The sequence below is a fragment of the Pseudorca crassidens genome, chromosome 4 (genome assembly GCF_039906515.1).
Source record: "Pseudorca crassidens isolate mPseCra1 chromosome 4, mPseCra1.hap1, whole genome shotgun sequence".
Taxonomy (NCBI): domain Eukaryota; kingdom Metazoa; phylum Chordata; class Mammalia; order Artiodactyla; family Delphinidae; genus Pseudorca; species Pseudorca crassidens.
The window spans coordinates 1,063,651-1,079,772 of record NC_090299.1 but is presented as its reverse complement, the minus strand read 5'-3'; the positions used below and the strand labels follow the sequence as shown (position 1 = coordinate 1,079,772).

At 61.9% G+C, this 16,122-nt stretch overlaps 1 protein-coding gene across 3 annotated transcripts in view; it reads left to right on the top strand.

The window, feature by feature from the left end:
- The window catches only part of LETM1 (leucine zipper and EF-hand containing transmembrane protein 1), a 33,328-nt gene extending 20,731 nt beyond the window's left edge, over positions 1–12,597 (top strand). For 2 of the 3 annotated variants that reach the window (XM_067734858.1, XM_067734856.1), the window contains 8 exons: positions 999–1,118; positions 2,773–2,904; positions 3,218–3,361; positions 3,772–3,906; positions 6,826–6,960; positions 7,763–7,953; positions 9,024–9,162; positions 10,100–12,597. In XM_067734858.1, the coding sequence (XP_067590959.1) occupies positions 999–1,118; positions 2,773–2,904; positions 3,218–3,361; positions 3,772–3,906; positions 6,826–6,960; positions 7,763–7,953; positions 9,024–9,162; positions 10,100–10,249 (1,146 nt within the window). In that variant the 3' untranslated portion in view covers positions 10,250–12,597. The remainder of the gene's footprint in view (positions 1–998; positions 1,119–2,772; positions 2,905–3,217; positions 3,362–3,771; positions 3,907–6,825; positions 6,961–7,762; positions 7,954–9,023; positions 9,163–10,099) is intronic. The other variant, XM_067734857.1, reaches the window with a different exon arrangement.
- The last annotated feature ends 3,525 nt before the right edge of the window (positions 12,598–16,122 follow it).

Below are 16,122 nucleotides of genomic sequence, written 5' to 3'. Positions count from 1 at the left end.
CAGTCCCATCCCTGTAATGCTCTTCAAGTGACAGAATCACAGGGACGAAGAGCGGATTGGTGGTTGGTTCCCAGGGGTCAAGACGGGGTGGGAGTGTCTGTGAGGTCCTCGTGGGGACAGAGGTGTCTTCTGCCTGGACTGGCTCGGCATCGCGTCCCGGCGGTGGTTTGATATTGCACGTTGCAAGGTGTTAGCCACGGGGAGGAGCCGTGTGGCTGCACGTCCACCTACGGTTGTCTCACAGTTGACGCAGGTAGCGGTCGTGTCCTCCTCACAGGGTCACTGGGGGGTTTAAATGGGGGGAGCAGGTGGCACTGTTGCCCTTTGTTCCTCCTCTCCTCTAGCCTCGTCCCTGCACAGTGCCGGACGGGAGAAGCGTGGGGTTCGGGCAGCAGGGCTGCTCCCTGGGCAGAGAGCAGGCCCTGAGTGGGTGTCTTCGCATCTCGAGGTGGGTCCTGGCTGTTGACCCTAAGGTCCCACCCTCTGTCAGAAGGTCTGATCACTGCAAACCTGGAATCGGGGCCTTGGTAGTGGGGGTTTATCTTGTGTTTGGCAAAGCATAGTAGGAAGGTGGTTTCTTTCTTTTTTTTATAAATGTATTTATTTTATTTATTTTTTTTGGCTGCATTGGGTCTTCATTGCTGCGCACGGGCCCTCTCTAGTTGCAGCGAGCGGGGGGTTGCAGAGCACGGGCTCTAGGCGCACAGGCCTCAGCAGCTGTAGCACGCGGGCTCAGCCGTTGTCGCTCACAGGCTCCAGAGCGCAGGCCCAGCAGCTGTGGTGCACGGGCCCAGCCGCTCCACGGCATGTGGGATCTTCCCGGACCGGGGCTCAAAGCCATGTTCCCTTCATTGGCAGGTGGGCTGTCAACCACCGCGCCGCCAGGGAAGCCCAGGAAGGTGGTTTCTAATCAGACACTTAGTTCCCAAGCGTGCGAATGCAGACAGCACAGACCTGTAGTGACCCTTCAGGAGGTAACTGCTGGCTTCCTTTGACAGCTGATCGCTGAGGAGGGTGTGGACAGCCTCAACGTCAAGGAGCTACAGGCGGCGTGTCGGGCGCGAGGCATGCGGGCCCTGGGCGTCACGGAAGACCGTCTGCGGGGCCAGCTGAAGCAGGTGCGTACCTGCGGCGTGGTGGGGGGCCCTTCCGTCCCAGCAGGGGGTGGGAGGTGCTCCGGCTCAGCTGCCGCCTGGGCCGGGGCCTGTGTGCGCTCCGCTCGCCGCTCCTGGGCGCCGCTCCCATCTCCCTCCCCAGCTCTTGGTTGCCTTTGCTGTGCTTGCTCTTGCCTCCGCCCCGTCTTCTGTGGACTCACGAGGACGAGGTCAGCTTCCTTTGAAGTTCCAGTACGACTCTCAACTGAGGCCAGGGGTGTTTGGGGAAGTAGGACCCAGGCCAGGCCGACCTCCGAAGCCCCTGCTCTTGGCAGCCTGGGTCTGAGTGACCCTGCTTCTCCGGCCGCTCAGAGGGGGCCCTCGGGCAGAAGCCAGGGGCCGGCTCTGCAGGGCCACAGGCCTGCCCCGCCGGCATGGGTCTGAGTGGATGCGACGATGGGTAGGCAACGTTCACAGCAACGCAGCCTTCGTATCAAAAGGGGCAGGGCGCCAGCTGGGCACCCCCTCGGGTTGTCTTCCCAGTGTAGACAGAGATCTGTTGACACCCGCTGCCCCCCCTGCTGACACAGACGGTGCTTAGTGGGCGGTGCCTTCTCGTCCTTGTCTTCACTGCCCTTGTCTCCGACAGGGTCCTCTCGCAGACCCTCCTCTGTGGGGGGTGCCCTGGGTCCGCCTGGGCTGGAGCACACCTGGGGCACTCGAGTGTGGGGCACTGTGCCCGAGGGATGTCAGGATTCGGGGGGTTTCGGTTTCCAAGGGCTCAGGTGTCTTCCTTCTCTCGTCGTTTAACCTGTGCTCGGCATTTTCTCCCCGTTCTGAGAGTTCTTCTCGCCCCATCTTTTGTTCTGTGTCTACCTTGTGTCCAAGCATTGTCGGGGTCTCTTTTGTCAGTTTGAACATTGTCTGTCACTAAAATAGCCTCAAACAGTGCCCAGCTCACGGTAGCTGTGCAAACCTCAAACGCCGAATGAATTCACCAGCGCCACCTTTGGAGTTTCTGTGCCATTGTTAAGTGAAGAACTTTGGGAACGGGACCTGGCCGTCTCGCTCAGTGTTTTATAAGCCCTGCAGCCTCGCTGCGGGGTGTCTCCTGCTCCCGTGACTGCGGCGGGCAGTGGGCGTTAGCACATCGGCCTCGCTGCGGGGTGTCACGTGACTGAGGCGGGCAGTGGACGTAGCACAGCGGCCTCGCTGCGGGGTGTCTCCTGCTCCCATGATTGAGGTGGGCAGTGGGCGTTAGCACAGCGGCCTCGCTGCGGGGTGTCACGTGACTGAGGCGGGCAGTGGACGTAGCACAGCGGCCTCACTGCGGAGTGTCTCCTGCTCCCATGATTGAGGTGGGCAGTGGGCGTTAGCACAGCGGCCTCGCTGCGGGGTGTCACGTGACTGAGGCGGGCAGTGGGCGTTAGCACAGCGGTAAATAGGCCCTTCGGAGCTTGCGGGGTCTCTCCCGGGAGAACTCGCTCGGGGGGGCGTACGGGTCCGCCCACTCAGGTGCCGCTGTGGTTGTTGCCACCAGTGTCATCCTCCTCCCCTCCCCTACGCAAACCAGAACAGAGAGGGAAGTTCCAGGGCCAGAAGCCCTTGCCCGGGTCACAGGAAACGTGGGTGGGATGAGGCCGGCAGGTGAGTCTGGGTCTCCACCTCCCACTTCCAGTGGCTGGAGCTGCACCTGCACCAGGAGATCCCGACGTCGCTGCTCATCCTGTCCCGGGCCATGTACCTTCCTGACACCCTCTCTCCCGCCGACCAGCTCAAGTCCACCCTGCAGACCCTTCCGGAGATTGTGGTGCGTGTTACAAGGCCCCCTTCTGCTGCTCACTCTGCCGGGGGCCCTCTCCCTTCTGGGGGAGCCCCCGGACCCACCACTCGCCCCCTCCTTTCTTGTCTGCCCTCTGCACGCTGAGGGCCCTGCGGTGCGTGCAGAAGGTGACCCTTGGGGTCCCAGGGCGTTTCCCAGCAGCCGGGGTTCCTGCTCCTCGGAGAGCAAGCCCTGATGGCCAAGACACCCCGAGACCCGGGCCGGGCGCCGTGTGGGCTGCTCTGGTGGGGGTGTGCCTGCCCCGCTTCCAAGTGCGCTCACGGGTGTCCCCTCCCTGAAGGCAAAGGAGGCCCAGGTGAAGGTGGCCGAGGTGGAGGGCGAGCAGGTGGACAACAAGGCGAAGCTGGAGGCCACGCTGCAGGAGGAGGCGGCCATCCAGCAGGAGCATCGCGAGAAAGAGCTGCAGAGGCGGTCCCAGGCGGCGGTGAGCGGGCAGCGGGGCGGTGGAAGGGCTGGGCCCATGGGTGGGGTGGGGGCACGGGGAGGCAGACGCACTCTTGTGGCTCGGGCGCCAGTCAGCGCAAGCGGCCGGCCCTGAGGCCCCGAAGCTGGGGTTCGAGGCTGTGGCGACCTGACCGAGGCCTCCGGCAGCCCGTAGGTGCTGGGGCGTGGATGCAGAAGCTGCGTGACTGCGCTCATCACGCGCTGCGCCCACGTGGAGGGTCCTGCGGCGGAACCGGGAGGAGGCAGACCCCACTGCCAGCCGGCCGGGCTCTGTAGACCTTGCCCCGCGCCTGGCGGCCCTCTGGCCAGCGGCACGTCTGCCGGTGTGGATGCCTGGGAAGGCCACGGTCTGACGGGTGGTGCTGAGCCGGCAGCGGCTTTGCGTTTCAGAAGGAAGTGGAGCCTGAAGTGGTGGCAGAAGGTGCCCCTGGGAGGCTGGTGGTCGAGCCGCAGCCGGAAGTGCCTGATGTGACCCTGCCGTCCGAGGCCCTGACGGACAGCGCGCCCGTCCTAAAGGGCTTGAAGGTAACGGCGCCCGCCTGGAGGGAGCGGTGTTGGAGCCGCACCGCAGGGCCAGCGAGCCCGCCTGCAGGGTGGGGGCTCCCGAGGAAGCGGGGCCGGAAGGCCGCAGCCTGGCTTCTCAGGGTGACGGTGGATGGTCGAGGGGCGAGGAGAGCGAGGCCGGGGAGGGTGAGGCGGCCCTGCCCTGGCTGCGGCCCCTGTGCTCTGCGTGGCAGGGCCCCCAGCGGGGAAGTCCCCCTTGCTGTCCCCTTCCCAGCTGCCCAGCGCAGGGGGCCCGATGTGCGGTGCGCGCTGGGGGTGCTCGCTTCCGGCAGCCTCGCCGTCGTGGTTGTAGCCCATGTTCCTCATGAGACGCCTTCTGCCAGGGGAACCGCCAGGTGGCCCCTGGCACACGGAGCATGATGGGCAGAGCAGCTTCTGAAGGCGTGTTGGGGGCAGGAGGTGTTTACTAGATGGGCGGCAGCAGCGTCGGGCAGCTGGAGTAGGAGACAGAAACCAGGACGGCAGCTTTATGTCTGGGGATTCCCAGCGAGGTCCCGGGGTGGGGCGGGTGGGGGACCACCGCATTCAGAGGGGTCAGAGGGGGGACGAGGCTGTGGTGGGGGGTGTGCGTGAAGTCGAGTGTGTTGATACCTGGGTGGAGGGGTGGGCCTCGTCACGTGTCCTGAGGGCCGGGTGGATGGGGACTGAGCCCTGATGGGCCCCGCGGGGTCATTGGAGGTGGAGGGAAGGGCCCCACTGCAGGGCCTCAGGGAGGAGTCTCCTCCAGTCCTGTGCGTATGAGAAGAGAAAGCATAAAGCATCAACACCGGGGGTCTTGGTGAAGGGAGCTGTGGGCTGCAGGGCTGGTGTGGTGTGGTGGGAAGGGGCTGGCGTAGCCTGGGATAAGTCGGGTGAGCCTCTGTTCGCCTGGTGATGGCCCAGGAGACAGATGAAGACCCACACGCTCTTGTCACTGAGGAGAGGCTGAGAGGAGGAGGGTCCCGGAGCCTGGGCTGACCTAGGCTTGAAGGGTGACCCTGGGAAGGGTCAGGAACCGAGGTACCAGGGTCATTTTGAAGGCAGTTTGGGGCTGAGGCCAGGAAGCTGAACAGAGGCGGGGCCTGGTCGGGCCCATGGAGCGTGGTCTGGGATTAGGGGTCACTCGTCAGCAGTAGGGCCAGGATGGTTGGCTGTCTCCATGGATACAGATGCATTCCATTTCCAGTGGATTTAAGACTTAGATGTGAAAGGACATTTAAACTTTCCGGAGAGCTTATGAACTAAGGATCGCCAAGGATTTCTTAGCAAGGAGCACAAACCTTTAAAAACTTACACTGAAGAACCTTGGTTTGTTGGAAAGATGCCACAGAGAGTCGGGGCACCGCCGTTTCCTATTTGCAGCACAAGGCTGGGTCTTACCGGTATTGACCATTTACTCGGACAGAGACCTGAATAGCTCTAGGAAGTTGAGTTGGTGGCTGAAGAACCTCTCCACAGGGAAAGCCCCAGACCCACATGGCTTCAGGGGTGAAGTTGCTGGTGAGTCCAAACGTGTAAAGAATAAACCCTTCCCGTGCTACACAAGCTCTTGGCGGAAAGTTGAGAAGAGCATATTCTGAGATGAGCGGCCCCTGATGCCAAAACCAGGTGGATACGAGACAGCTACAGACCAGCATCTGTCCTGAACACAGGTGTGAAATTCTCAACAGGTTTCCAGTAAGTGAAACGCAGCTGTTCTGTAGAAAGGATAATACACTGTGACCTGGTGGGGTTTGTCCAAGGAATACAAAAAAATCAGTCAATGTAACGAGCACATTAACAGCCTCAAGAGAAAACCCATGTACGATCATTTCAGCAGATGCACAAAAAGCGCTTGGCAGAATTCAGCATCGCTTCTCAATTGAAAAGGTCTCTCAGCAAACGAGCGGGAGCGAACCTTCTCAACCCCACTTAAAGCAGCCAGAGTGGCCCCTGCGGCCACAGGATCCCTAACGGTAGCACGGGCGTCTGCTGTCACCACCGGTTCAGCATCGGACTGCGGGACTGGCCAGGATGGTTAGAGAAGAACAAGGAAAATCGCACAGAAGCGAAGCTATTCACGGATGACGTGAGCACCTAAAAGGTCATTGTACTTGTTTGTACTAGTAACGAACAATCAAGCTGAAATTCTAAGAAGCATATCACACAGTAGTATCCAGAAAATGAACTACTTAGGGGTAAGTTTGAAAGTAGGTATGAAGACCTGTACAGGATGCTGTAAAGTGTTGCTGAGGTGGAGTAAAGCAGTAACTAAACGGAGAGCTTCACTGCACTCGTGGATGTGAAGACTCGGTGTTGGTAGGATGCTAATTCTCCCCAGCCAATCTGTGGATTCAACACCATCAAAATCCCAGCAGGCTTTGTTGTTGACATTGACAGACTTACTCTAAAACATATACGGAAATTCAGAGGACCTAGAATAGCCACAACGATGGAGAGAAGCAGGTTTGGCGAATCTGCGGATGGAATTGTACACGGCGGTCAGAAGGAACACACCGTCACGTGGGTGAATCTCAGGGTGACGGAGCTCGAGCCATGTGACACCGTTTGTCAGAATTCCAGCAAACGAGGCTGTCGTGGCAGAAGGCAGGCCAGTGGGGTGGGGGTGGGGACGTGGGCACAAGGAAACCTTCAGGGTGACGATACTTCTCTGTCGGGTGGTGGTCGCTCCGTGGCTATGCACGTCTGCCGGACACATTTGCACAGGTGCGCTCGGGTGCAGGAGGCCCCTCGGAGAGCGAAGACGGTGACTGCAGGTGCCTGTCGCCTCGCCCAGAGCCCAAGACTGGCACGCGCAGTGTGGACACGGGACACGGATAGAAAAGTGGCCAAGCCTTCGGGGGAAAGCCAGTTACTCCCCTTCATGTAGGGTTTCGGTTTGCTTGTTTATTTTCTTTCCAGGAAGAGGAAATAACTCAGGAGGAAATTGACATACTCAGTGACGCCTGCTCGAAACTGAAGGGTCAGAAGAAATCTCTGACGAAAGAGAAGGAGGAGCTGGAGCTGCTGAAGGAGGACGTCCAGGACTACAGCGAGGTGCGGCGTTGGGGGGGGCGGGGCGGGGCTGAGGCTACACACAGAGTAAACCCAGGCTGCATCGCCCCGAGTGTTCAGTGATGCCTCGTCAGATAAGGGAAAAGCAGGCCAAATGGTCTTTGGAGAGAAAACTGAATTTAAGTAAATCTTATTCAGTAGCTTTTCTAGTCATCCCACTCTGTCACTTTCCCCTGGAATGCTGGCCATTCGCCCTTGTCGATGACACGCATATATCTTTTTAGTTTCTAAACACATGAAGGTATCAGATGAACAGTCTGGTCACTTGGTATATGAAATCTTATTTTTGTTCATGATTCCCCAAAAGAGACTTTTTTCTTACACACTATTTATTTATTTATGTATTTTAAGATTGGTAAAAATAATCTGTTATTTTCTGAACTTTGTCGTGGCAGCCCTCTTGTGTGGGTTCTCCAGTCCCCACCTCACCTCCCGTTCTTCCCTGTAACGCTTGCTCCTAGGGAAAACCACAAGTTGGAATTTAAGAAGGCACTCACCATTCCTGGATTCTTTCACCGTCAGGAAGAAAGTCGGGGGTTCAGGACAGAGTTCATTTCCTTTGCTACAAAAACAGTGCTTGAGTTTGCAGTGAGAACCCATTTGCATGATAGACAGCAGTAAGCCTGCTGCTTCGTGGCCCCAGTTAATGGGGCTGCTCCGCGCACAGCCTAGACCTTCCACCTTGATGATGGAGTCTGGGTTAACCCAGTACTTCTGCAAGGTGAACTTAAGGTTTCTTTTTTAGTTTTAAGGCAGTCTTTTTACAAGCAAACAATTTTATTAGGACTTGCAGGAGATCAAGAAGGAACTTTCAAAGACTGGCAAAGAAATCTACGTGGAAGAGTCTAAAGCCAGCAAGAGGCTGACGAAGCGGGTACAGCAGATGATTGGGCAGATCGACAACCTGCTCACGCAGCTGGAGGCCGATCAGAAGGCTGGCAAGCTGGGCGTGGCCGCCGAGGGCTCGCCTGCAGGGTGAGTGTGCGACGCGGTTGCCGGGGGCCTGGAGCCCGGGGGGGGGGGCCAGGGCCTTTCTGACCGGAGCGCGTTTCTCAGCTTTGGTGACCAGCTGCCCCCCCCTTCTGACCTAGCGGCTGCAGCCAGAACCCAGGTGTCCCCACTTCTCCACGACACTGTCACTGAAGCGGCCCCAAGTTGGGTCTTCCCTGCACGCGCGTGTGCTCACACACACAAGCGCACGCACACACGGTGCAGCGCTGTCAGCCCACGTCTGGAGGACCTGGGCTGCGGCTGCCTGCTCTCCCTGTGTCCACCGCCCCTCCCCCAGCTCTCTCCAGGCTGTTGTCACCGGTCCTTCCACAGTGTCCTTCGGATCACAGCTCCCTTGGGAACCACCAGCCTCTCCCTGTCCCTTCTCCCCTTCCTCCAGCCTCCTCCCTCTTCCTGAACCCCTACACACAGGCAACTCAATAATGACCCCCTGCGTGGGGGCCGGCTCTGCACTGGTGTGTCCCACATGCCTGGGACAGCGGCCAGCGGGGGCCAGTGTCGTGTGAGTGGCTGCCGGGCAAATGAAACCCCCCCAGGTGGTAGCGACTGACACTCGGCGCTCCCGTGGGCCAGACACCGCACCACGAGCGCCCACGTCTCCAGGGGGCAGGCAGGCGGGCTGGCTGCAGGGCCCCCGCTGTCCTCAGGTCAGCGGCCCTTCCCCCCGGGCGAGGCCAGTGTCCCCGCTTGGATTGACCTGCTGTGCTGTGTGGGCCCACTGCCCTCCACCTGGTCGGAGGGCAGTGTGGCCATACTCAGCCCCTCCCACCCTGACCAGGGCGCAGGCAGGCCTGAGGGACCCACTGGCCTCGTCCCCACTGGAGAGGCCGGGCTCGCTGGGCGGCTGCGCACACACAGGAGACCCTGGACGGGGCGGTGGTTTCTGTTTCTGTGTCCAAGTTGGCTGGGTGTTCCCAGAGGACGGGGCGAGGGAGCTCTGGAGGGAGGGGCTGTCCAGGGCAGGTCTGACCCACGGGGCCCCAGTGAGGCTGTAGGGGGCGCCAGCTGTGCCGCATGCGGGCTGTGTTCCCCAGGGAGACCGTCATCAGCGTTGCTGAGCTCATCAGTGCCATGAAGCAAATCAAGCACATTCCCGAAAACAAGCTCATCAGCTTGGCCTCGGCCCTGGACGAAAATAAGGACGGCAAGGTCAACATCGACGACCTCGTCAAGGTGGGTCGTGGGGGTCTTGCTGGCAGCCTTTTCCACCTGTGCGTCCACCCGAGAGGCCCCTGGGGCTGGTCTTGCCCTCGCCGCAAACAGAGTGGAGTCAGGGCAGTGAGGCCGTCCGTCCAGAGCAGGCCACCGGCTCTTGCTTGGCCTCCCCTGGCCCAGCCCTGGCCGGGTCTGCGGAGCATGGTGTTGGGGGGGCTGGGCCATGGCAGCCCGGAGGGGATGCCTGTGGCCCTCGGGGCTGGGCCTCGGGACCCCTGGGGGTGGCCGGAGGCCTGAGAGGGTGCCGGGAGCTTGGGCAGCCCAGGCGACCTGCACGGGGCTCCGCCTCCACAGGACGGCCGTGGGCTCTGGCGTTCCTGTGGAGAGCACGCCTTCGCCGGCAGCTCTCATGGCTCCAGGGTCTCTCCGGCCCGTCGGGGACTTTCCACTCAAACGTCTACCTAGAATGTCAGCGGACGTCACTCTGGTCGGGAGCGCGGCCTTCCCCGCTCGGGGGCCGAGCGCCATCACCCTGGCGGCAGCAGTGGCTGGGCGGGGCCCGTCGTCTGGGGCCCCTCCTTGGTGCCCACGGCGCTCTGCCCGAGCAGGGCCCGGCCCGGCAGCCTCGCTGTGTCGTCCATCCCACCTTCCTGCAGCCCTGCGACCCGAGGGAGGCACAGTTGGCGCCCTCACCTGGGCCCGCTCCCTGGCGGCTCATAGCCTGGGCTGGGGCTGTGGAGCCTGTTGGCTCCGTGCGGGTGGGGGTCTGGCCCTCAGAAGACCCGGGCAGATGGAGGACCCAGGGCCCCCGGCGGGACAGCGTGGCCTATGGGTGCCGAAGGCCATCCCAGCCTGGTGGCCGTGTGCCGTGTGCCCTCCGTGTCCTGAGGGGAGATTTCATGCTGTGAAGGGGCAGAGCCACCTCTGAGGCCCTCGTCCCTTCCCGTGTGTGCAGGTGATCGAGCTGGTGGACAAAGAAGACATCCACATCTCCACCAGCCAGGTGGCTGAGATTGTGGCCACGCTGGGGAAGGAGGAGAAGGTGGAGGAGAGGGAGAAGGCCAAGGAGAAGGCCGAGAAGGAGGCCGCAGAGGTGAAGAGTTAGGGCCTGCCGGCTCGCAGGTGCCTTGGTGGCCCTTTGTGTGTCTGCCGCGGCGGTCCTAACGTGACAGTTATTGCTTTGAAGTGATTCTTAGAGACAGATCTAATATTTTGTCTGGAATAAATCAGAGACTTCATAATCGGTAATTTTTAATTTCCATCATTCCACGAAGATTCAGCCAGTCTGGATCCCTGAACCCCTCCAGGGAGTCTGCTCTGGATTCACGCGGTGGCCCAGTGCTGGTGTGGTCCCAGCTGTGGCAGGCAAGCGTGCGGCCTGCCGGCAGCGGGGGTCGTGGCCCTGCACAGCCCCCTGGGCTCCTGAGGCGGCTCGGACCTCCCCGCTTGTCCCCTGGCGGTGTCTGCTGCGGGAGGAGAGAGGACCGGCCGCGTGGACTCCCCGTGCCCATGGAGCCCCAGGCGTGGGATTGGAGTCGCGCAGACACAGCCGCCTCGGCCTGGAGAGGACGCTGCGTGAGTCGTGGGCCTGGATTCGCACAGAGCAGTGTGAATAGGAGCCACTCGTGCGCGCTCCCAAGCTCACACCTGCAGCGAGTGAGCAACACGCCCGTCATCTCCGTGGCCTCTGGAGGGCCGCGTTCTCTGACGCGGATGTCAGGTCTCCTGGAAGTTCGCTCTGACGTGTGTATCCGAGCTCTTTCTTGAGTTCTCTTTGATTCTCACCTAACCCTAACCACTTAACTGGTACAGAATTTCCTCACATGACAGTCTGCCCACCTGAGTAAATCCAACGTAATTATGCCAGGAGAAGTGCTAATGAAGCCCTGGACAGTGAAGCATCTCGGGTGCAGTCATTTGTTGTGCTTTTAGGAAGTGTCCTCATTTGGGGTGTTCGGAGCGGGTGTCACCGCGTGTCCGGTGATGGGTCCACAACCGGCAGCTTGGGGAGGCCGGTGCTCCGTGGCGGGGTGGGGTGGGGGTGCTGGGCGGCCTGTGGCCCCAGCTCTGTCCGGCTGCCCACGCGAAGGCTGGGTCAGGTACGGCAAGAACGTTCTTTGGGGGAAAACAGACATAGGAATCGGAAGACGTGGGCCTAGAGTGGCCAGATGAGCTGAGGGAGGACGACGACGAGATGATCGCTTCCAAGTTACTTGAAACTTTCTACCCAGCCACTAAAGAAGAAACTCGACAACATAAGCTTCTGCATTCTCGGATGTAAACCTTCGTAAAGGGACAGTGGTTCTAAAGGGTTCCTCGTTCGGTTATTCGAGGCACGTTCCCCACGCTTAGTTGATACTTCCGAGTCCTCTCACACGTGTTTCAGCGGCCTGGTTTTCCGCTGCGGAAGCGTGCTTGCTCGTGAACTTCGTGGTAGCCGGCGTGCCGCGGAAGGGGTCGTCCTTGCCGCCTCCGTCCTCACCTCGCTGCCTTCGCCAGGCGCCCGGGGCGTCCCCGTCGCTGCCATCGCACACCCACCCCGCACCCCCCCGCCCTCCCGGATCGTGCGTGTCTGCGCCCCCAGTGCAGCGGGACCCTTCGCTGGTGTTTGTACCGTGGGCCACGGTCTGCTGCAGGCTTCCCCCTTCGCGTTGCTTGTTTTTACTGTCCTGAACTTTATTTATTGCCGCTGACAGGGGTGCCCGGGTGCAGGTGTATGGAACGCGGCTCTGGGAACGAGAGTCTTATGTGACGAGCGAGGCGTCAGGGCCGCCGTCTGTTGACTGAGTGCCCGGTGCCTGTGCCCGGCCTTCCCGAGCTTTCTCAAGAGGGCGCCTGTGTCCTCGGGATCTGTGACGTCCTCGGGATCTGTGACGCGGAATGGGAATTCTTCCTTCGCTCCACCTAAACACCGGTTTCTTCATTAGGGATTCAGGAAGTTGGCACGTGGCTTCCAGAGTCGCTTTGGAATATCCAAATCCAGACTTTGAGAAGGAAGGGCACCTGGTAACTTGCAGAGAAGAACCTCTAGGCGGTGCTCCTCACGGCGGGCCCTGGGCCGCTGGCGGCTCTGTCTGCGTGTCCGCCAGGGGCCCAGGGCCGGCTTGGCCTGAGGGCCGCCTCCTCGGGCTGTGTGTAAACACCTGTTTTAGAAATAGTGTTTTTATTAAAATATCAAATTCGTGTTCCTGTAACAGCTCAAAACCAGGTTTGTGAACCGTGTGGCCCACCGGCAGTCAGGGTGGGAAATGGCAGAGATGTCTGAGCGTCTGGTCCCAGCCTCGCGGCAGGAGAGCGTGACGAGAGGGCCTTCCAGCGCTCTGGTCCTGGCCTCTGGTGTCCTCTTGTGCTGTGACCGCGTGCCCTGCCTGTCCCCTCAGACTGTGCTGGTGACTAGGCACTCGAGTTGATGTAAGGAGAAGGTTGAATAAAGCGCTGTCGTGATGGCCTGTCTTCCCTGTGACGGTCTGTCTGTCAGGTCGGCGCGGCAGCCACTGCCTGACCAGGCTTTCCTCTCCCCGACCCTCAGAGGCCCCGGGGTGGGGGGTGGTCCCTGGTGGGCAGGGCTGGGACCCTGGCCAGCCCTAGGGGGTGGAATTCTGTTCTGAGAGACTGAGGGCCCCTGGGATCAGGGACAGCACTGCCTAAGGGCTGTGCCCTCCACTGTCTGAGGGGGCCCTCAGGAACTGCGGTCTCCCCGACACCAGGGCAGGGCCCAGAGAGCCGACGGGGTGTGCGGACCAGGGGCCAGCCCGCAGCGCCCCCCCGCCCCGCACCCACTGCCTCTCCGGCCCTCATCTCTGGGCTCCAGGGGCAGGGGGGCCCTACCCTGGGCAGAGAGCTGAGGCCCAGCTGGGAGGGCCGCCAGGCAGAGGGTCCTACCTCCCCATCCTCCCAGCGTGGACAGACCGCCCCCCGTGAGCTGGGACGTCCAGCCTGTCTCAGGCGGCCTCACCCCTGCACCGGCCCCAGGTCCTGTGGGGGCTCCTTCTACCCTTGCTGAGCCCCGACCCCTTGCCCAGGGTCGTCCTCACCTGCACCCCATCTCTCCCTGAGCCTGGCCTTGGCCACAGTCTGCCCCAGGGATTCTGCGGGCTCGCACGTGGGTCGTGACCCGTGTGGAAGGGAGATGTCCCTGGGGGTGCAGGCGCGGGCAGGGGGCTGCTGGGGCTGCTGGGCCTCAGTGGCTTCTGTCCAGGTTCATCTCACCCCCGGCAGGCACCTAGTCCCCTCATGCTGAGGACTGAGTGTGTCCACTGCACTTGGACCCTCCTCAGGCCGGGCCCCGGGAGAAGGTGGCCGGGGTCGGGGCCGTGCGAGTCTTCAGGTACCAGCCGGTGCCCCAGGATTCGAGGCTTCTCACTTCTGTGGTTCAGAAGGTCACATCGAGGGTCACCAAGGGCTCTGGCAAGGCTGACCCAGGGCGGGGGCAGGCAAGGGGGCTATATATAGTCCAGGGACACCACAGCCAACCTAAAGGGACACTTCGGGCCAAAGCGAGGACAGAGTGAGTAGCAAAAAAAGACAAAATCGATCATAAACAAAAATCCACACACCCAGCTGATCCTCAGGAAAGTCTTTCCCTGCTGATGGAGATTCTTAAACAGCGAGAACAGGTGACAGGAAAGAATTGGGGACTACCCTGTTTTCTCAGGAGGAAATAGAGCCCATCCCAGGAAGCTCTTCAGGGAGAATTCCAGGTGGTGGACAGACGGGAGAAACACTGGAACCCACCCGGATGGCTACCCTGGGGTCACGGGGGTGGGGAGCTGGGTGTGCGGGGCCGCTGGCTGTGTGCCCCAGGCACTGCCCCAGACACCCAGCCGGGGAAGTCTCATGACCCCCCACAGGAGCCGCCAGCACGTCCATGGCCATCCCCCTCCAAAAGCCACACGTAGCGGGAGGAGGGACAGCCAGATGGGGTCCTGATTTAAAACCTTTAAAACCTGCATCAACTGCAGTGGGGGGGCGACTGGGGACGTTCTGTTCCCGGTGGCGTCACGTGTTTTTACACGTGGTGATGCGGCCCCCTGAAGACCATGGGGCCGAGAGTGTATTCAGGCACCCGCCTGGGGAAGAGGACACCGAGAGGTCGCTGTCCAGCCTGGCGACACTGCAGGGTGGGAACAAGATTCCGGAGGCCAGGGGACCAGGACAGAGGTGCAGACGCACATACCAGGCGAGTCACCCCAGGCCGCGAGGGGAAGGCAGAGGGCAAGGCCGGACCTAGAGGTCCGAGAATGGGGGCTCCGGACCCTCTGAGGGCGGGCGGAGTGCTGGCGCCTTGCTCCCTAAGCCCCGCAGCAGCCCGCCCCCGGGCCTGGGCCGGACCCCACCGGCCCTGGGGCTCTGAGAAGACGCCGGGCCGCGGGTGGAGGCGGGGCCGAGGTGGGGGGCGGGGCCAGGCGGGCGAGGGGGCGGGGCTGGGCGGGGAGGTTCCGGGGAGGATTGAGCAGCTCCCCTGTCGGGCCCCCCAACCTGCCCACCTGGGCCCGTCCCTCTCCGGCCAGCGCCCCCCCCTCCGGGTCTCCGTCCGGTGTCCCGGAAAGCCGCGCCTCACCCACAGCCAATCCACTCGGTGTCCAGAGCGCGCACCCGGAGCCCAGCCGGGTTCAGGCAGGACAGAGGCCGGGGGCAGAGCTGGGGCTCGGCCCGGCCAGCGCTAGAGGGCCCCGCACCACGCCCGCACTGCGCCCGCCTCGCCGCCTCCCCGCCTCCTGGCCTTGGCCTCCCTCCAGACTCTGGCCTTCGCTGGCCTCCTTGCCATCCCCGTCACTATCGCCGCGTGTCTCCCGAGCGTTGGACACAAACACGGGGTCTCTGGCAGGCTGGAGGGGCTTGGGGGCCGGGAGCGCTTTCCCGAGTTGGGTCAGGTATTGGGCGGCATCGTTATCCAGAACCAAGCTCCTAGCAACCTCCCCGGCTCTCCAGAAAGAGGCCCCAGAAACCCCCTCAGTTGGAAGGTGAGTTGGACACAGCAATAAGGGGAGCGAGTTTCTTAGAAGCCACAGTAAAAGTTCACACCGTCCAAGACCGTGAGGCACGAGGGACAGAGGGAGGGGCACCAGGTGGCAAAGCAGGGGCTGGGGGGGAGGGACAGCCAGCCCTGGGCAGCGCTGGGTCCCAGGGAGGGCGTGAGTCTGCATAGCCACCTGTCCCTGAATCCACCCGAGTCCCCCAGTTGGCCTGGGCACTGCTGCCTCCTCCACGAAGCCTTCCCAGACTTACTCCCACCACTGCTGGCTGGGTGCCCTGCTCGGTCTTCCCTCTCCCTCAGGCTGTGAACTGTGCAGTAGACGGGCCCAGATGCTGTCACTGGGTCCTCAGCACCCCAACGAGCTGAGCATCAGCGTGCAGCACCTGCCCAAAGTTGAAGGAGTGGCGGTGGCGGAGCGCAGGGGACAATGGTGGGGCCCAAGGCGGATGCCAGGCCCGGGAGGGGGTGGGAAGCCAGCCAGGAGCAGGAGTGTGGCCAGGAGTGCAGACGGCTGACTCAGGGCGCCAGGTGAGGGCTTGGTTTACGTGGGGCTCCATGGGGGGGACCCACCTAAAAACGTCCCCCTCCCCCAGCTGACAGGGTAGGCAGACACCAGGGGCAGGGTGAGGAGAGGGAGGCCTTGGAACCAGCAACAGTTACCTGGATGTGACCCTCAGGGCCCCTGAACTCCACGAGCTGGGGGCAGATAGGGGATGGGCAGGCCCAGAGGATTTCCCCATTGCCTTCTCCCACAAACACATCACTTGCATTCCCTGCCCTTGGAGACCCCCGACCAAGGCAGTGAAGACCACTGGTGACCCTGAGGTTCCGCCCTGCCAGCGTCAGGCCCCTGTGCAGCTGGGCACACCGGATCACCCTCACCCTAGCTCTGCCCAGGACACATCGTCTCTGAGCCAAAGACCTGGGCTGGAAAGCCTTGGAGAGCGCAAGACCCAGGCAGCCAGTCTAGTCTGGGGCCCCCACCCCCGCAGCTGTTGCTC